The sequence below is a fragment of the Sus scrofa genome, chromosome 9, assembly GCF_054392235.1.
Source record: "Sus scrofa isolate SSC_HxYL_T2T_F1_AM1 chromosome 9, Sscrofa_HxYL_maternal_Yorkshire_Landrace_v2.0, whole genome shotgun sequence".
NCBI lineage: Eukaryota > Metazoa > Chordata > Mammalia > Artiodactyla > Suidae > Sus > Sus scrofa.
In genome coordinates this window covers 12,596,003-12,616,482 of record NC_139391.1, presented here as the reverse complement: position 1 = coordinate 12,616,482, position 20,480 = coordinate 12,596,003, and the positions used below count along the sequence as shown (strand labels likewise).

At 47.6% G+C, this 20,480-nt stretch overlaps 1 protein-coding gene across 3 annotated transcripts; it reads left to right on the top strand.

Annotated features, from left to right (window-relative positions):
* Positions 1-96: 96 nt before the first annotated feature.
* KCTD21 (potassium channel tetramerization domain containing 21) lies at positions 97-15,208 on the top strand. Of its 3 annotated transcripts, none has more exons than XM_021062565.2 (2): positions 97-149; positions 12,227-15,208. In XM_021062565.2, the coding sequence occupies exon 2, from the start codon at positions 12,257-12,259 to the stop codon at positions 13,037-13,039; it is 783 nt and encodes a 260-aa protein (XP_020918224.1). In that variant the 5' UTR covers positions 97-149; positions 12,227-12,256; the 3' UTR covers positions 13,040-15,208. The 3 variants fall into 3 exon arrangements, with proteins under 3 accessions (XP_020918224.1, XP_020918225.1, XP_084831600.1); XM_021062566.2 differs by having other exon boundaries at positions 97-192; XM_084975474.1 differs by lacking the exon at positions 97-149 and adding an exon at positions 3,982-5,329 and having other exon boundaries at positions 11,482-15,208.
* Positions 15,209-20,480: the final 5,272 nt, after the last annotated feature.

Sequence of the window (20,480 nt, the reverse complement as noted above, 5' to 3'; positions counted from 1 at the left end):
AAAAGAGCCCATGGAGAACTACAAGTTCCGGATCGCAGCGCGCGGGTCCAGGGGCCGACACGCCCCTGGGCTGGGCTCCAGCCCTCCACCCTCCTCGCAAAGCTGCGCTGGCCGCCCGCGGAGGGGAGGTTGCAGAGCGAGGGCAGGAGGTGGGTGCGGCGTGGTCGGAGGTTCGGGGCGCAGGGATAGCCGGTGAGGGGACGCGGGCCCACCTGGGCACTTGTCCTACCATGAGAGGTCATCTAGCTTACCCTGGCCTCGCCATTCTCATCTGTCCAATGGGAATAGCAACACCTGTGACTGCGCGGGGGGGAGGGGGGAGCGTTTTTGGGAAAGAGGGGGCGGAGCTGGTGGAAGGGGCCTGGATGGATGGATGGATGGATGATGTTAGGAAAAGCCCGGATCGAGAGGGCTAAGACTGTGGGAGGAGCATAGTGGGTGGGGCAAGGAGGGGCGGAGTGTCTAGGTAAGTAGGGGAACTTGCGCGAGACGGGAGAAAGGGGCTGCGGAGCTGGGGAGTGGGTGTTGAGAAAGCTGACGAGGCCAGTGTGGGTTGGATTGGGTGGAGTGGGCCGAAGAGCATTGGGGAGGGAGGGGCGGGGATGTAAAGATGAAAAGGACCCCTCCCAGCTCTTGTCAGCAGCGCTGAAACGGTTTGGGCAAGAGGGTGCCCAAATGGGTAAATGCCTGTGGATGCACGGAAAACCTTCTTTTCCCCATGACTAGAAATAAAAAGCTCATTCATCCCTTGTACTCAGTGCGTCACACTTACGATCTCATTCAGTTCACACCCTGTAAAGGTGTCACCATACCTGTTTACAGATGAGGAACATGCTCAGAGAAGTGAACTTGCCCCAAACCACCCAAGACTCCTTACTCCAAAGACCTTTTTTTCACTGCAGTGCAGCGAGGTAGGGGTTTAATCTGTAGTGAAAGCCAAGGAACAGACAGAAGTGTCAGCATCCTGCCCTCAGCAAGCTGTGTAACAGGACTGGCTTCCTCAGCCTTTCAGAATACCAACCTGGAAGGCAACCCTCCTGTGGTTATTGTGAAGGTGAGATGAGATGGATTTGAAAATCATTTGTTTATAAATTATTATTGTGAGGAGCAGGAAGAGCATAAGGAAGAGAGTGTTTGAAATGAGGTTCTTGTGCTTGAGGAAAACCCCAAGATGAAGCCTGAGAGTGAGGCAAGAGGATGAAGGAAAATTCTGGAAGAGAATGGGGAATGGTGACGAATGGGAGTCTACCCCAGAAGAGGGAGTACTTTGCTGTGCAAGCCAGGTCAAGTGGCTTCTCTGCTCCAGCCCACTTTTGCCTGCTGGACAACTCCTCAAGGAGGAGCCTGGGAAGCACCTTTTCTCTCTGGGGTGTAGGGGTAATAGAGCAGCTTGTGAGCTTCTTATATGAACTGGGCAAAAAAGGCTAAAAACTGTTGGCTAGAGAGGGAGGCCAGCAAGGAGAGGTGAAGGACAGTGCCCCCCACATAGTTCCCAGGACTGAGAGCCAGTCTTAATCCTGGTGGGCTGAGTAAGGCGGGAAGGTTGGTCCAGTTTATTGGGAGATGAATTTCTCACTCTGAGCATTGTCACTTATTTACTTCCAGGTAGTTACCTGAACCTTGCCCTGTGCCTCAGATTCCAAACTGAAAATCCAGGAGACTGTTTCAAAATTAAAAGTTTTAAAAATTCAGGAGAGGGTGATACACCTCCCTATTAGTAGATGACAGTTTGGCACTAGGAAAATGGATCTGACTGTATAGGGAAGAAATTTCTTCTCATTCCCTTACTCTGCCTGCTTCTGACGATACAGATGGGAGATCCCAGCCCTAACGAGGTGTCCACTACCCATCTACTTAAGGAAAGTGAGCCTTGTTAAGGGGTGAGAATAAAATGCTCTGGGGATGCAGAGAAGGAAGGAAGGGCTTGCAGCTGAGGGGCCTGGCAGATGAATGGGATTTTCCTCACAGCGCAGCCAGAGGGATGGCAGAGGGCAAACTGCAGAGATAGGAGAGGGTCTGGTGTGGTTGGTCTGTAAAGTAGGGTCATAGCACTACTTCATCCAGGAGATTAACAGGCGTAAAGTGCCCAGCACAATAGTAACTGCTCAATAAATGTCAGCCTTTATTATTCCTGCTATTGTTGTCATTATGATTGCCCTCATTTGCGCAAGATCAGGCCTAGGGCCACACAGCTAATAAAGCGTCCGAGCCCCAGTCAAGTACAGGCCCAGGGGAGGCCAGAGCCCATCCATGCACCTTCCTCTCCCCCATAAAGCCCCACCAGTTCTTTCTGCCCATATACATCTGGGAGACCCAGAAGTGGCCCCTCTCTGTGACCATTCTTGGTGAGCCACGGAAGCAGCTTCTTTGCTCCCGTAGTAGCAGAGGCTCTGGGTTCAGGAGGAAGCAGGGGAAACAAGACCTAAACAGACTTTTCCCAGCCTGGATCCTGGCATGAAGACAGGCAGGCCTAGTTGTGGTTTCTGCAGGTGGTAGGTCTTTGTAGAAAGATTACTTGGTATTAAATTCTAACCCTCTCACCAACTGTGGGCTATTTTAGTTTAGCCCGGGTTGGCTTCCTCATCCTCCAAAGCACTGAGACATCAGGAGAAGAGGCTTATGAGATGATGTTAATGCTTCGTAGTAGTAGTAATAACATCTAATATTTATGGAATCTGGCTCTTTATTGGGGCCAGCACTTTGACTGGTACTTTACATTTATGGTCCCAGGAGGGAAGTGTTCTTTTCTTTCCCCTTCCTTCCAAATAAAAATAGGTTTAGAATTTTCAAGCCTACAGAAAAGCTTAACGAATAGCCTTCCATCCAGAGGCACCAACTCACATTGCTGATTTTGCTCTTACCCATGCACACTTTTTGCTAAGCTTTTGAAAAGTTACAGAGATCTCGACATTTGGCCCCTAAATTCTTCAGTATGTATCTCTTAATTACAACATTCTGCAATGTAACCCTAAGACCATATCATGCCTTAGAGAATTAGCAAGAACTTTAGTATTATCTAAATTTCTCTTAACTGCCAAAACATCTCATGTAGTCTTTCTTTTAAAATCAGATGCAGTCAAGATTCATGCATTGTATTTAATTATCACTTTAAGCAACTCAATCTAAACAGAGCCCCTCTACCTGTTTAAACAGATTGTTATCAGTAATTAGGTTCAGCCTCATTTTTTTTTTTCCTGGCAATTGTGGACTTCTTGCATCATATTAAGAGGCATATGATATCAGAATCCTACTATCCATGAATGCTAAGTCTGATTGTTGGTTAATATCATGGCAGCTTGATCTCTCCATAAAAGGTTAAATGTTCCCTTTTGTAACTAATAAGTAGTCTGTGACTCTTTGAACTTTTGGAATGATCTGTCCCAGATAACCTTTTACTCCACATCCCTTGATCATCCTTGCCTGAATTGCAACACTGAAGGCTGAAAAATGGTAATTTTTAGTTAAGTCATTCTATATTTATTAGCTGCTGTTCTTTGTTATAGAATAACTTTTTCTTGAATGTGTCTTTCTCACTCCTCTTGTCCCTCTCTTTAGAGTAACATAGACTCATGATTATTTTTTGTTTTTTGTTTGTTTGTGTCTTTTTTTTTTTTTTTTTTTTTTTTGCTATTTCTTGGGCTGCTCCTGCGGCATATGGAGGTTCCCAGGTTAGGGGTCTAATCAGAGCTGTAGCCACTGGCCTACGCCAGAGCCACAGCAACGCGGGATCCGAGCCGCGTCTGCAACCTACACCACAGCTCACGGCAATGCCGGATCCTTAACCCACTGAGCAAGGGCAGGGACCAAACCCACAACCTCATGGTTCCTAGTCGGATTCGTTAACCACTGCGCCACGACGGGAACTCCATGATTATTTTTTCAATTCAGTGTGCTATAACCTATTGTCATCATTAATCTTTTTGGTACTCAAATTATCCCAAAGTAGGCCAGTGAGGGTCTCTTCAGGTCAGCTCTTGTGGGTTTTTTTTTTTTTTCTTTTTGAGATATAATTGACATATAACATTGTGTTTGTTTTCGATGTAAACATATGAATTGATACCTGTATATATATATTGCAAAATGATCACTGCACATAATTACAAAAAAAAAAATTCTTGTGAGAATTTTTAAGATCTGTGTTCTTTTGAGTTGATCTCATTGATCTTTGATTTCTTCTTTGCCATCTGGAAAGAGATGTTCCAGGCTCACCTTGAAAAAGTCCGGGAATCATCAGTTTCTCCAAGAAGCCCTGATTTCTTTTTGTAGAAGATAATGTTTAAAAACCAGGTTCTTGGAGTTCTCGCTGTGGTGCAACAGGATCGATGGCATGGCATCTCTGCAGCACCAGGATGCAGGTTCGAACCCCGGTCCAGCACAGTGAGTTAAAGGATCCATTGTTGCCACAGCTTCAGCATAGGCTGCTTCTGTGACTCGGATCTGATCCCTGGCCCAGGAACTCCATATGCTGCAGGACAGCCAAAACAAACAAACACAAGTTCTAGGGTCAGGCGTGCTCATTGCTACAGGGGTATCATTTTTAGGCTTTTTGAGAAGAGCTGAAAAATGATAGCTGGCTAGATGGATGGATGGGTAGATAGTTATCAATGCTTAGTTGATTCATTGTCAAAACAGGTGGTACTCGCTATGTAAAAGGAGTAGATTGCACCAAAAATAGCTTCATTGTAGACGCTCAATAAGCAGTAATGTAGGAAATTGCATCAAAAGAGCCCTTGCCTGTTCCAAGGCTCTGTGAGTATGCAGGCTGTTGGCTAGGACCTCTGTGTCTGGGTTGTCTCTTGTTCAGGACAAAGGTTAGAGAAGCCCGCAGGCTGCCTCCAAAGGACTGGTCAAACCTGGAACCTCCCAGAGGCCATGACTCAGAGGTCAAGAATGGACACAAAGCCCTGGGCCAGAGAGTCATCCTCTCTGAGTCTATGAAAAAAAGATAACGTGATTTGTCCTGCCTATGTCCCAGAGGTGTTGTAAGGATCAACATACACTTATTTTTAAAAACTGCTAACCAGTCTTTTCAACACATGTATTGCAAAAGCCCTTCCCTTTTTCATTGTTTTAGTATCACAGTTTGAAATGTCATTGCCTTATGATCTGATTTAGTACATTACACTAAGATATCTTACTCTTTTTCAAATATTCGCTTATCTCTTTTTCTTGCTTCTTGGGGCGGCACCTGCAGGATATGGAAGTTGCCAGGCTAGGGGTCGGATCTGAGCTATAGCCAGTGGCTTGCGCCACGGCAACAGCAACGCCAGATCCAAGCCACGTCTGCAAGCTACACCACAGCTCATGGCAATGCCAGATCCTTAATCCAGTGAGTAAGGCCAGGGATCGAACCTGCGTCCTCATGGATACTAGTCAGATTCGTTTCCACTTCGCCACAACGAGAACTCCTCAAATATTTTTTTAGATTATCACTCATCAATTTTTTTCCAAAATAAGATTTTAATCTTTTTTTTTTTAATCTTTTGAAAGAATACTTCTGGGAGTTGGACTAGGATAGCATAACAACTATAATTCATTTTAGAAGAACAACTTCAAGCTATTCCCTCTCAGAATCATCACAGGTCTCTCTTTATTCATATCCTATTAATGTTTCTTGATAAAATGTCATAGCTTTGTTTCTGAAAGGGTCACAGGCTTTGAAGAGAGATCTTACTTGGAGTTCTAGCTCTGGTACCTCTGATCTTAAGCAGCTGTCTTCACCGTGCTTTAGTTTTATGCTCCAAAAAATTGGGATGATAATTATATCTAATTCACAGCCTCAGTGTGGTACTGTATGAGACAGTCTACAGGCAAATGCCTCACACTGCTCAGGGCATGTCCTCAGTGCTCAGGAAATGTTGATTCTCTGGGCACTGGGCTCATGTAGGTCAGAATCAAACTGAGGCGGATGCCACCAGTGAGGTCCTTAAAAAAAAAAAAGACAAAATTGAGGCGGCAGGTGTGCAAACACCTGGTAAGAGGTAGGAGGGGACGAGTGACAGACCTCTCCAAAGGGTTTGGCTGCTGAATGCCAAGGAGGCCATTCAGAGCCTGATAGTTAGACAGGCTTGGGTTTGAATCCTGGCTCTGCCATTGCTTTGGGCAAGTCACCTACCTCTTAGAGCCTCAGGTTCTCATTTGTTAAGTGGAGGTGATGCCCTCCTCAGAGGAATGTCATGAGGCTTTAATGAGCTGATAGATATCATGCACCTGGCACAGGTACGATACCCAACAAGTACTCATCGAGCAGCAGCTGTGTCCCTCGGAGGCCTCCAGGGACTGGGGACATAGTTTTAATGTAGGACTCTGTAGAGCAATGACTGGGCTGTACTTCTTTCTAGGACCGCTCCTCTCAAAGAATTCTGTTTCCTTTTGTCACAGAGGTTGTAACCCGGTGATTTTCAGGATGGGATTGCCCTTCACATGGTACCAGGCTGGGCCTTAAAACCCACCACCTCCCCTTTTTTGGCCACAAACCCATTTCAAGGAGGAGAGAATTCCAGCCATCTCCCACCTTCCCAGGCCTCTGGCCTTCCTTGCCCAGTGAGATGGTGGGAGGGTCAACCTGGCATAATTTCCTGGTTTTCTCAGAGAGGGAGATGGGCCTCATCTTTTTCTTGGTTCTTTTCAAGTCAAAAAGCAAACCTGGAAAGTCTCTTGTTTAAGAAAAATTATTCAGACACAGTGGTGGAGTGTCTCTTATCTCCTCCTTTGTGGTTCAGGGCGTATTGCCATTCATCTTTTCTAATACAGCTTTTTGTGTTTTGCTTGTCATTAGCCGTCATGAGTTGCTATTGAAATAGAAGGGTTTAAACCTCTCAGTGGACTTGCTCTGTGTCATCTATGGAGAGGCTGTGGGCCATCTGGGATCCTGTCTTCACATCAGACATGAGTGGGTCAAGCCCCAGGCCAGCCATGGACTAGCTGCTGAGGGAGCCGCCCTAGTCTGATGTGGACAGAGCATGCGGGCATGTGCTTCTCCCACTCACACTGGGCCTGCAGGGTGGGAAGGGGAATATTTCCATCACCCCATCAGAGGTGTTGGACTCACACAGATCTGGATTCAGACTGCCGCTCCTCTGGCGACTAGCTCTGGAGCCTTGAGCAGGCTTTTAACCTTCCTGAGCCTCAGTTTCCTCATCTGTAAAATAGAGATAATAGCATCTGTCTCACAGGGTGCTAATAAAGACATCAAATGAGGTAATGCATGTAAATAATCACAATAGTCTCATTCTCTGTACTTTTCTATATATTTTTATTAAAAATTAACACAGTGCCTTTGTTTATAAAAATTAAAAAAAGGGTTAGGGGAAGCTCCCCCCATTGTCAAAGCAGGAGGTGTGTGCTCAGCAGGTGGTAGCTGCTGTCTTCCCAAGTAAGCTGGTGGGCAGTGTTTTAAAAGGCTCCTTCAGGGGTTCTTAGACTTGTTAAAGCTATAAAACAGCCTTTTGTTGCAATTACAACTCTCAGCAGCCTGTGCATTGGGAAGAAAATGAGCTCCCCGCTCTCTAGCTGGGTATCCTGGGCAAGTCCCCAGTCTTTTTGAGTCTGTTTCCTGTCTGCCAAACAGAATGATGCCTGCTCTGTAGGAGCGCTAGATAAAGGCCTTGGACGTAGTGGAATGCTCAGCACACGGTCTTTCCTTCCTCTCAGCCCGTCCCCCACAGCGCCGCAAGCACCACTCTGTGATTGGCAGTGAACAGAAGTGTCCCTGCTCTCACAGAGATCACTGGGCAGTGGTTTCCACAAAGAATTTTTTATTACAAGCCACACTATGAAGATACACTTTATATCCCAATCCAGTTCCTCTCTGCCCCTTTCTCTCTCTCTCTCTCACACACACACCCCTGAAACAAAAGTTTCACAACAAACTATATATAACTGCTCATAACTCAGTGTATTGTATTATTCATGGTACAATCATAATCTTGATTTTTCATTTCTGAAGGCATAATTTATGTCCAGTAAAAGTCATCCCTTTTAGGTATACAGTTATATGATTTTTTTATAATCTTTACACAGTCTTCTGACTACCACCTCAGGATTTAGAATATTTCTATCACTCCAAAATAGCCCCGCATACCTCTTTGTAGCCAGTCATCCCCACAACCCAGCCTCTCCAATCAGTGATCTGATTGCTGTCTCTATAGTTTTGCCTTTTCCAGAATGTTGTGTCAATAAAATCCTATACCATGTAACCTTTTGAAGCAGCCTTCTTTCGCTTAACATAGTGTTTTTGAGATTCTTCTTCGTAACAATACCTTTTGAGAACATACTGATATGCTCCGTAAGCTAGTTCCTTTATGTTGCTGAGTCATATTCCATTGAATGGATGTCCTACAATTTGTTTATCCATTTACACTTTAGTTTCCAGGAGGTGGCAATTATAAATAAAGCTGCTATAGTCATCCACACACGAGGTTTTGCATGGGTATATGTCTTCATTTCTCTAGGATAAAAATCTAGGAGTGGGATTGATGGGTCATGTGGTCGTTGGATGCCAAACTGTTTTCTACAGTGGTAGCACCATTTTGCATTCTCACTGGCAGTATATAAGAATTTCCATTGCTCTGTGTACTCATCAGCATTTGGTATTGTCAGCTTTTTCATCTGAGTCATTGTAATCGGTATATTATGGTTTTAATTTTCATGTACCTAATGACTAGTGATATCAAGCATTTTTTCTTGTGATTATTTGTCACCTATGTATCTCCTTTGGTGAAAGGGTTCAATCTTTTGCCCATTTTTAATTGGATTATTTCTTTTCTTCTGAGTTTTAAGAATTTTAATATATTCTGGTTATCAATCTTATATCAGATAGGCATTTTGCAAATATTTTCTTTCCATCTGTGTCTTAGTTTCATTTTCTTAACACTGTCTTTTGAAAAGGAGGATTTTCTCATTTGGATGAAATCTCGTTTAGTAAATTTTCTATAGTTTATGCCTTCTGGGTCCTATCCAAGAAATCTCTGCCTAATCAAAAGTCACAAAGATTGTCGCCTAGAAGATTTCTAGTTTTAAGATTTTACATTTAGGTCTGTGATCCATTTTAAGTTAATTTTTCATATGTGTTTCAAGATACAAGTTGAGGTTCTTTTTTTTCTTTGGCACATGGATGTCCAAAATCTTCATCTTGATAAAGCCAGGGAGGAGGGCCATGTGCAAAGCAGGTCATTACATGATAAAATGGTGGGTTGTGCAAGGGACCAGAAGCCCCAAGAGGAGAGCTGGGAAGGTGGAGATTTGGGGACAGTGTTACGGAGCAGTGGCTTATAGTCTGGGCCTTGCAGATTGACTGCAGGGAAGGCAGAGAAGGTGAAAAAGGGCGGTAGAAGGAGAACAAAGGCCAGACAGCTGAGGGTGTGTGCAGTGGTGTCAGGAGTGCCTGAGTGGAGGGGCGGCGGGATGAGAGGTGAGGCTGGACGAGCAGGGTTGTTTGAGCAGGCAGTGCCTCTTCAGGACGATCAGCCTGCAGACTAAAATGGAAGGTGGACAGAAAGAAGGCAGGGAGCTACGTGAGGATTAGGAGGAGCTGGGATGAGGCCTGAGCCCCGGGAGCTGCCACAGGGACAGGACCAGGGAGACAGTATAGAACAATTTTAGGGATGAGGTGTCAGGACTGCCTCCCAGGCTCTGACAGATGGGTGGCTAAGAAGAGTTCACACCAAGTTCAGGGGACGAGGAATCCTGTGAAACGCCTCTGGTACCCATGGGAAATCTGGCTGGAGATGTCCAAGAGGCAGCTGGGCACACATGTGTAGCTACAACCCCCCTGCTGTGCTCATGAAGCACCTCAGTCCCCCAGGTGGCAGTTCCTGTCCCCTTGTGTCAATGTGCCTCTCACATAGAGCCTCTGGGTTTGCTAGAAAAGAGGGACTCAAAGGGCTGAGTTCTGTGACTCGTGGGTATGGGGAGAATACCACAGAGAGCATCCTTGTCTCAGGTCAGGTAACCTGCCTTCTAACCAGCCTCCACCTTGACTGTGTGTGGCTCTCAGTGAGGCCCTGGACCAAAGACGACAAGAGGCTGCAGAGCAGGGATGCCGGGGGCAGGAAGGCAGGTGCTCTGCTGCTTTTGTAAGCAGGAAAATTGGCATTTGAGTACCCAGCCAACGGCCTCCAGGTATGCCTCGTGGCTCCTGCTTGTCTTCCCCACCCCCAGGGCTTTGAGCTCTTCAGAACTAATGTATTTAGGAGACATGATGCCTGAACCTGCTCATGCACCTTGGAGCTAAGCCAATTCACAGAGCCTGGGCCTTAAAGAGAAAGAGAGACTAGAAACTAGAAACTGCAAATTTCTCTCTAGAAAGAAAAAGAGATTCTGGAATGAGAAAACAGGTGGCACATTCCTGGGTCCAGCTCCTGCACAGGCCCCCTGGAGAGAAAATTGGCCAGACTCAGGCCAAGCACACTCCCTAGCTGCAGGTCTGCAAACTGCAGCCGCCCTTCCTGGGGACTCTCCCCCACCCTCCACGTCTCACAGCCCATCTGCTCCAGGCTTCTGCTGATGATTTTGTAACTTCATCACGGGCTTGTTTCTCTTGACACTCCAGATGGTTACTGCCTTTCTGCAATAGCAAAGTGCCCCATTGGGAAAGAATCACAGCCGACAGAGAGTTGGGTGGGGCAGCTGAGCATCTCCCACACCCAGCATGGCCTCCACCCCCTGGAGTAGGGGGTCTCAGTGCAGGTAGCCTTCCTAGAAGGCAGATGTGTGGCGATAAGTGCCCTGTTCACTCGCCATCCCTGCTGGGTGACTTTGGGGAAGTCCCCCTCTTGGACCTATTTTTTCATCTGGACAGTAAACATACCAGAATTCATTCCTGACCTACTCCCACAGCTCTTGGTACAACTTTCTCCCTCCCTCCCTCCCTTCCTTTTATGATTGAGGTCAAGTTGATTTACAATATTGCACTAGCTTCAGGTTTACAATGTAGTGACTCAAAATTTATATAGATTATATTCCACTTAACGTTCTTATAAAATGTTAGCTATATTCCCTGTGCTATAATTGGTACATTTTCCTTGTCACTGTGCCCTCACTGCCTCTTGTGGCCTCTCTTGCCAGCACCCTAAGAGCTCTTCTCAAGGGCAGTATTGGGGCTGATTCCTCCCTGTGCCCACAAAGCTGAATTCATTCCACAGGATGGGTTTGGGGAATCACATTAGAAACAAACAAACAAACAAACAAACAAAAATAGCACATCTCCTGATTTCTAGAACCTTAAGGAAAAGTTAGAATCCGAGACAACTTCAGGCTGAAGGTGACTCACCAGCCTTAGGCACTAGAGATGTGTGATCAGTGGGGGGATGGTGGGGGAGGGTTTATTGTGGAGGGGGTAAAGAGCCCTCGGGAAGGGTGCTCTGCCATGGTGTGGCCCTAAAAAGACGAAAAAATTAAAAAAATAAATAATACCAATGCACGGAGTTCCCACTGTGTCTCAGCGGGTTATGAAGCTGACTAGTGTCCATGAAGATGCAGGTTTGATCCCTGGCCTCACTCAGTGGGTTAAGGATCCGGTGTTGCCGTGGCTGTGCTGTAGGCTGGCAACTGTAGCTCCAATTCAGCCTCTAGCCTAGGAACCTCCATATGCCGTCGATATGGCCCTAAAAAGCAAAGTAAATAAGTAAATACCAATTCTAGGGCCATATTCCAGACCAATTAAAACAATTTCTGGAGGATGGAATCCAGGCTTTGTTTTTTCTTTTCTTTCTTTTTTTAAACCCCCCCAGTGAACCTAATATGCCTCAGGCAGTATAGTACTTATTCCCCATCCCCATAGTTTATCAAGTACGAATTCATTTCAGCCCCAAGGGCCTACAATAAGAAATTGAGAACCGTGACGACCCAGATGTTACAGACTGAATGTTTGTGTCCTCCCAAATTCATATGTTGAAATCCCAGCCTCCAATGTGCCGGTATAAGGAGGTAGAGCCTTTAGGAGATTAGGTCATGAGGGTGGAACACGACTACTGTCCTCATGAAAGAGACTCCAGAGACCTCTCTTGCCCCTTCTGCCATACCAGGACACGGTGAGAAGATGGCCTTCATGACACCAAATCTGCCCACACCTTGATCTCCATCTTCCCAGCCCCCAGAACTACGAGAAATAAATGTTTGTTACTTCAGGCCCCAGGCTGTGGTGTTCTGTTATTCCAGCCCAGGAGACTGCGATACCAGATATGGGTCTGATAATGGTCACTCCGGTTCTTCTCTCTTTCTGTAGGACTACTTCCCAGCACCCCAGCCTCCTGCCATGTCTGACCCCATCACGCTAAACGTTGGGGGTAAGCTCTATACAACCTCCCTGGCGACCCTGACCAGCTTCCCTGATTCCATGCTGGGTGCCATGTTCAGTGGGAAGATGCCCACCAAGAGGGACAGCCAGGGCAACTGCTTCATTGACCGCGACGGCAAGGTGTTCCGCTACATCCTCAACTTCCTGCGGACCTCCCACCTGGACCTGCCCGAGGACTTCCAGGAGATGGGCCTGCTCCGCAGGGAGGCCGACTTCTACCAGGTGCAGCCTCTGATTGAGGCCCTGCAGGAGAAGGAGGTGGAGCTGTCCAAGGCCGAGAAGAACGCCATGCTCAACATCACGCTGAACCAGCGTGTGCAGACGGTCCACTTCACCGTGCGGGAGGCCCCCCAGATCTACAGCCTCTCCTCTTCTAGCATGGAGGTCTTCAACGCCAACATCTTCAGCACCTCCTGCCTCTTCCTCAAGCTCCTTGGCTCCAAGCTTTTCTACTGCTCCAACGGCAACCTCTCCTCTATCACCAGCCACTTGCAAGACCCCAACCACCTGACTCTGGACTGGGTGGCCAATGTGGAGGGCCTGCCGGAGGAGGAGTACACCAAGCAAAACCTCAAGAGGCTCTGGGTGGTGCCCGCCAACAAGCAGATCAACAGCTTCCAGGTCTTCGTGGAGGAGGTGCTGAAAATTGCTCTGAGTGATGGCTTCTGCATTGATTCTTCTCACCCACATGCTGTGGATTTTATGAACAATAAGATTATTCGATTAATACGGTACAGGTAAAAGGACCCCAGCAACACTGGAGGAGGGCCTCCCAAAGCCAAGATCTTGGAGAGTGTCTCGCTGGCCGCGTGACACAGGGCACTATACTAATCTGCATTAATCGCATAGCAGGACTTGATTCCCCCTCTGATGCAGTCCATCTGTAGGAATCCATGTGTCCTCTCAACAGAGCCACCTTTTTCCTTGCCACTCTGAGCTAGAGATGGGCAGTTTGCTATGACAAGCAAAGAGCTAACGTGTCTAACGGGGGCTACCGTAAGACTTTATGGCTAGACCAGGGAACAGCAGTCTCTTTCTGGGCTCCAGCTCTCTCTGTCCCATTAGGCAATGCCTCACTAGCCATCTGTAAACAGAGCCTCTGGGGGAGGGGCTGGGATGCGAACAAGAGATTCCCTCTAGTTTCCCAGGACATGAAGTACGCAGAGATCGCCATCCTGCCGGTTCCTCCATCCCCGGTTGCCATCAGGACCTTGGACTTGTTTGGCTGGCTTGGAAATGAAGTGGGTAACGGGGGCGGGATTTGCGCCTGGCATGGCCTAGAGGAGTGAGTCTCAGGCAGGATTCAGAAGATGGGGATATCCCTGTTCACTGCGCCAAATCTAGGCATTCGGGGATTTCTGGCTTCAGGAATGAGCTGCTGTTCCTGTGAAGATTTGAAAGTATCTGGAGCCAGTGCAATGAAAAACACTTCATAACGTGGCCTGTTACCTGACCTTTGTAATCTTTTCCCCAAGAATTTGAAGCATCATTGAAACAGGTTATTTTGAACAAATATATTGTGGACTCTCAGGGCTGGAAAATAATTTAGAGATCGCTTAGTCCTCCCCCGCTCCAGCACAACCTAGCACCATCTGGGGCTGAGGGCTTCTCCCCAGCCAGTACCTTCGAGTGATCACCTAGCCCTGCTTGCAGACCCTCAGCGACAGGAAGTTTGTCATCCCCAAGGCCAGCCCTTGCCATGGTTGGCTGTTAGAAAGTCATTCCCTGTATTGAGCCAAAATCTGTCCGTCTACAGCCATTTTCTGGTCTTGGTAGACCTTCCTTCTCACCCACGTATGTATTTTCTTTTTCAAAATAGCCACTTTGAGAGGCCAGGTACCTAATTCTGAAAATATCATTACTTGGATTCCCCTTGGGATTGTCTTCGGAACCAAGGTTCACCCCCTGCATTCTCTGTAAGTCACCCCCATTTCGGTATGGCTTCACTTTGTGGCCCTCCTTCCTCACCACCCACGGCTCTGCGTAGCTTTGACCATCTTCTGGTGAGGTCGAAGATTGCTTCCCCAGAAGAAGGAGACCAGGGCTGGGCAGTGTGCTGCAAGGAGCCTGGGACTGGTCTGAACCATAGCACCACCCTTGGAGTAAGTGTCCAGCCCCTGCGACACTGCTTGAAGGAGGTGGCCTTCCCGTGTGGCACTGGTTCTGGTCATAACCGGCCCAGGGACCTCCTTGGGGTAAGACCCAGGAAAAGACACCCAAGCCACCACTTCCGAGGGGGTGATGAGCAGTGCAGACCTCGAAGCTGCACATTATGATTCATCCCTGGAGTGCGGGTAACTTTAGGTGTCCCAGAATCTTCCCACTGGGCAGAGGCCCTCAGGCAAAGCCAGAGAAGTCTGGTGACACAGGCACCCACAGGGGATGGGCTAGGGAAGGGGCCTTTCATAGGTACGCCCTGTGAGTGGGGACCCTGTATACTGGACTGTGGGCAAGGCTGCATCCCTTATGTAATAAAAGGCTTTTCCCCCTACAGTGGGACCCAGGAGTCTCTGATAACTGTCCCAGGCCACCAGGCTAAGGGTACTCTGGAAAGCCACTTAGGAGAACCCAGTTTAGACCAACCAGCAGAGGCTGTGACTGCAACAGAACAGTTTAAGGAAGAAATCGCATAGATCACCATTGCCCTTTTTTCCTTTCCATAAAATTTCTCTTTCTCCATCTTTTTGGTGCTTCTTAATTCAAGCAGCTTGACTTTTGAGAAAAGTGCAAGACCTATGACGCCACTAATTTGCTGTGTGACTTTATGAAAGTCACCCACCTCACTGAGCCACCTCTGTTTCTTCATCTGTGAAATGGGCATAATAGTAACACATAACCCTACCTACCTCACAGGGCTGTTGTGAGGATCAAATGAAATAATGTATGTGAGAATACAATATAAATGATAAATGGTTGTTATTATTTTGTGTCTGCATATAAGGGGGAAAAAAAACCTGGCCTTGGAAACAAGCTGACCTGGGTTTGAATTCTGGCTCCTTCACTTGCTGTGTAATTGTGGAGAAGTACATGAGCCTCTCTGATCTGTTTCCTCATCAGATGACAACCCCAGTTCCCAGTGTTGTGTGACTTGGTTGTGTAGGTAAAAATTCCTAGCTAGGCTTGGCACACAGGAGCTCAATAAATGTTTGCTCTTTTAAGAGTATAATGATGGGCTGAGGACATCATCAGCATATAACAATTTAACACGCCTTCTGAGGCACCTGGTGTTGAGGGCCTGAGGATGGGAGCAGCCACAGATAAATTCAGTCTGGAAAAGCCTAGCAGGCCATGCAATGTATGGCGGGAACTTGGGGGAAAGCAAGCTTAGCTCTCAGAAAGGACTTAATGGATGGTCCAGCTGGGCTTTTAAGGGTAAGCTGGACTGTAACAACATGAGCTAAGGAGGGCACCACAAGTGCAGGAAGTGCCACAAGCCCAGGGTGGGGGGCTTAGCCTCCAGCAGGGTCACAGCACAAGGGGAGAGGCAAGCAGAGAACGCAGCACACTTACTGTGCACGCGTCTCACTTGGGTGAGTGCAGACACATGTTTAGCGTGAGAGACAGAGAGATACTGAGCCTGCAGGTAGCACCATCCCAGAGGACCAGTGAGTAGGGTGGACTGAGAGGCAGGGATGTGCTTCTTCTTGTAAGCCTCTCGCTGCCCTGAGCTAGACCTGATGGGATTAGTGATCTCAACTGAACTCAGTTTGTTTAGCTTTTGGTACAGCTAAGAGCTATGACCCAACTTGAGGGCAATTCTGGGCACAAGACCTTGTCACCTCTCCGTGACTCCCCTAGGCATGCAGAGAGATGGTCAAAAAGGGTACCTGGGGGAACCCTGAGGCACTTTGACGACCACTTAGTGAGGCCTGCCATCAAATAAGGTCCCTGCACGCTCAAAGGCCAGCAGTGGCTGCCACCTCTGGCACCACCCCCTGTGACCTCACACCTTCAGGACCACCAAAGCCCTTTGCCCTTTTATGAAGGGCAAGCCCTGTGACACCACGTTCTGCCCTTTGGGCCAGAGCTCCCTGAGCAGAGGTGGCTATGGTGCCCTCCTTCTTGCCCACACCTGGGCGCCCTACACAGCTCCCCAAGCTAGAGCATGTGGTCACTCAGCTTTTTTAACTGTGTGCCCTAAAACAACACTTTTGTAACAGCACCTCTGTTCACCCCAAACTTCCAGCTTTCTTTTACAAATGACTACTAAAAAGGCTACTGTGGGTGGGAGCATAGCCAAGGTCAGCCTTAAGCCAACTTCTCACGTGTCCAGAGCACCAGCCTATCCCTTTCCGGAACTGTGGCCTCTTCCCCTTGACCCTCTGAGTCTGCCTGTGTCCCAGACAGCTCAGGGCTGGCAGGGAAATAAGACCCTGTGATATCTTGCAGCAAAATAGCCTTGATAACCAGGCCATCAAAGGGAGGGGCCCAGGCTTCTTTCTAGGCTTTGTGGGGTCCTGGCTCTGGCAGCTCCATCTGTCCAGACAGCCCTGTGACCTCAGTCTCCTTCAAAACCTTCAAGACAGTGTGAGAGCGAGCAGAAAGCCGTGGAGAGGTGACAGGCTCACCTCTGGGGCACAGGGACAAGGGGGCCCTTGAGAGAAAAGTTGGCCTGTGGAAGCCAGAGGATTGCTGAGCAGCCCACAGCACCCAGGACCCTACCCAAGACAGAGGCAGGCTCTGTGGGGCCACTGCCTGGCTCTGACTTCTGGGCAGGAAGCACATGCCCAGTCAAGTGTGTCTGACCTCACCGTTCCATCTCCTGGTTCTCTTTCCCACCAACTTCCCTGGCCCTCCCACCCCAACATACGGAGTATTTCAATGCTTTTGTCAATATTTCCTAGTTAACTGACAGCCCTGGAGCATTCTAAGCCATTCTTATGTCAGATCCCTCCCCAAAGCCTAGGTTCCCTTTTACAGAGGTGCTGGGTTAAAAGGCCCAGTTAAGTCACAAATCCTCAGGAGATCCTGCTGCTAAAGACAAAGGTTAATGCCCTGTGACATGCGTTATCTCTCCTCAACCCCCGTTAGTTCGCTTTACAAATGCAATGCTGGATTTGTTTAATAAACACCCCTTTGTTGGACACCTCATAGGTTGCCAAGCCCCTTCCCATCCACAGTGTGCTTTCACAGAGCCAAAGAATGACCATCATGCCATGCCACACCTCAGCCTGGGTTGCCCTGTACAACTCCATTTTCATAGCAAACATCTACTCATCTTTCACCACTTTCAACATAAGCCTGCCTCCTTGGCTCATGGTGTAGAATTAGTTCCAACACCCTTGTACCACCCGATAGCTATCTAGCTGGTGAGAACTTTAATCATCACACAGCTGCTGTTCATAGGCAGTGTTGTGCTGGTAACTATGTAACAACTAGCTCTAAGGGAAAAGCAATGAACTGGATCTGTAGCATTGGCCAGTTCCCATGGTGTAAATACTCCCACTAGAGTCAACTTCAAGTCACTAAAGTGGAGTCACTGATCATCACGGAGGAGAGGCACCCAACGGGCTCTGGAGACAGAGCCAAAGGGGGCCTGCCCCAGCATACCTCCTTGTCTCCCGCTGAACCGCGTGCTTCTGAGGTCAGGGGCCCTGTCTGGCTGTCTGTATCACCAGTGCCCAGTACACAGAAGGTGCTCAATAGATGTTTGAGGGGCCTCTTCCACCGGTGAAACAAGACATTTTTACCCCCTTGCTCAAACTCCATATTGCTCAAAAGTCTTACTCAAACTTTTTCCTATAACACAAGAAAAGGTCCAAAGTTCCTAGCTGTTTACATTCAGGCTTCACCCTACTTAAGAGCACAGATTCTGGAGTCAGAGTACCTGAAATCAAATCCTGGATTTGCCACTTAGTGACTATGTGACCTTGGGCAAGTTATTTAACCTCTCTGTTTCCTTGTCTACAAAGTGGTGGTAATAGTATTTACAACTCATACGGTTTTCACAAGGGTTTGATGAGGAATTCAGCTTTTTGAATAGTGCCAGGAGTATAGTAAGTAGTGCAATACTTACTACATTACTGCTGCTGCTGCTATCATCACCGTCATTATTTTCTGTCCTCATCTTTCATTGCTCTCTTACTTCCTCATGCCCTCAGTGTCCCCTGTATAATCCACATGGATTTCCAACTCCTGACCTTTGCCCAAGGCACTCCTGCTGCTTGGGGCATCCCACCTTTCCTTTCCAGTGGCCCAAACCCTGTCCATCCACAGTGGACATCCTTCTGACCACCACCCTCTCCTTGAGCCCTTCCTCCTCTGGCCCTCCAGTGCCCTTCTGGTCGAATTCCATGCGTCTAAGAATTGGATCTCATTTCACATGTTCTGTTTACTCACATACTCTGTTAAGCACCTGACACATACTGACTCCAGGGCTGGGCTCTGGGAAAGCAAAGATGAACCCTGCACATTCCTCCCTTGGGGAATGCAGTAGGGAGAGAGACATGTAAACAAATGCCAATGTGGTGGGCAGTGCGAAGGTGGAAGTCTGCCCCAGGTGGAGTGGGCCACAAGGATGGGATAGCCTTGGTGTTCACCACACTTTACAGTTTACAAAGCACTTTGCTTCCTTTTTCTCTTTTAACCCTAACAACAGGGCTCTAAGAGAAGCAGCACAGTAGGGGCTTTTTTCACAGATGAGGCAACAGAGGTTCAGAGAGATGAAATGACTCTACGGTGGCCACACGGTGTGTAAGTACAGTGCCTGACCCATAGTAGGCCTTGGGCTAATTATGAAATTGAAACACGTTATTTAATTCAAGTTAAGTGGCCACGTTGAGGCAAGAACCCAATCTGAATCCTCCTTCAGGATTATTGCTACTCAATTATAAGGCCAAGAACAGAATCCAGGTTTCCACATACCAGCACTCTGATCCAGGCTTTTCCACTGATGGAAAAGCCATGGGCAAATCACTTCACTGTTGTGGGCCTGGAAGCATCTTTGGTTAAAAGCAAAAAAAAAAATTCAGCTCTACCAGCTGGAAGCCTCTTCTAGCCAGAGCTGGATGGAACAATGAGCCTCCTAGCTCTGGAACTATGCGAACAGAGACCAAAAATTCCCTTGATGGAGCTGTCATGGTGCTTCAAGCGCTAGACTGACCCTGCAGTGTCATAATACTTAAACTCAGTAATAGAGCAGTCCTGGGATTTTCGTATTTTCCAGTATAAGATGTTGGACGTTATTAAGTGCTTCTGGGGCTAAAACAACCAGGCAAAGTGGAGTCCTTCAGGTCACACTGAAACACCTTGAGTGAAGTCCAAAAGCTTTTGCAAGGATGAGGCTCATTCGACTGAAACATAGTCCCCCGCCCCTGCCCCCACCTCCTTAGAAAGGGAGGCAGGTTAGACAAGCATCTCTATTCCAGAGCAAAAGAAGGGGTGTCCTTACTTGAGAACAGACTGTCAGAAGTGACATTCATTGGGTACTTTTGGCACAGAATCTGTAAATGTTGTGCTAGAAGGAAATTTATAACTGACCATCAAAGGTAAAGAGGAAAGAGCACTGGCTTTGAGTCAAGCAGACCAGTCCAAATCCTGGCTCTGCCATCTGACCCTGGCAAGCACAACCATTTCTCTCAGTCTCAATGGCTTCATTTATGAAGTTGGGATAAAAATACCTGCATTATCTACCTGGTAGAGAGATTACAAGGATGGAGAACATGCATGGAGAGAGCCTGGATCCCTCCTCCTTGCTCTGTCTTCCTTCTTTTCCACACTGGATGCGGAGCTCCCTCCTAAAGCAGGGACCACCTCTCACACCTCTATATCCCCGGCCTTCAGCACACTTCCTCCTAGGGGAGCTCCTCAGTTCATGTTTGCTGAGTAAACGACTGAACTCCTCTCTAGTGCCAAGCTAAAAGGCCCTCACCCTGGCAATGCTGAGTAATCAGATCAACAACAATAGTGCCTAACACTTATGAGCACTTGGAAGCCAGCATCATTCGAAGTACTTTATTGTTATTGTCGCTTAACCTCACCAGACCCCTGTGAGATAGAACAATCTACTATCCCTACTTTCTAGTAAGGTGCTATGGGATGACTTTTGTCTCCCAATATTCACATGTAGAGGTTATAATAACCTCCAGTACCTCAGAATGCAACTCTATTAGGAGAGCATTTAAAGAGGTAATTAAGTTAAAAGAGGTCACTAGGGTAGGCTCTAACCCTGGTGTTCTTTTAA

What these genes read in the sequence shown, in the direction of transcription:
- KCTD21 (XM_021062565.2), top strand. Translation starts at nt 12,257, where the DNA reads ATGTCTGACCCCATCACGCTAAACGTTGGGGGTAAGCTCTATACAACC.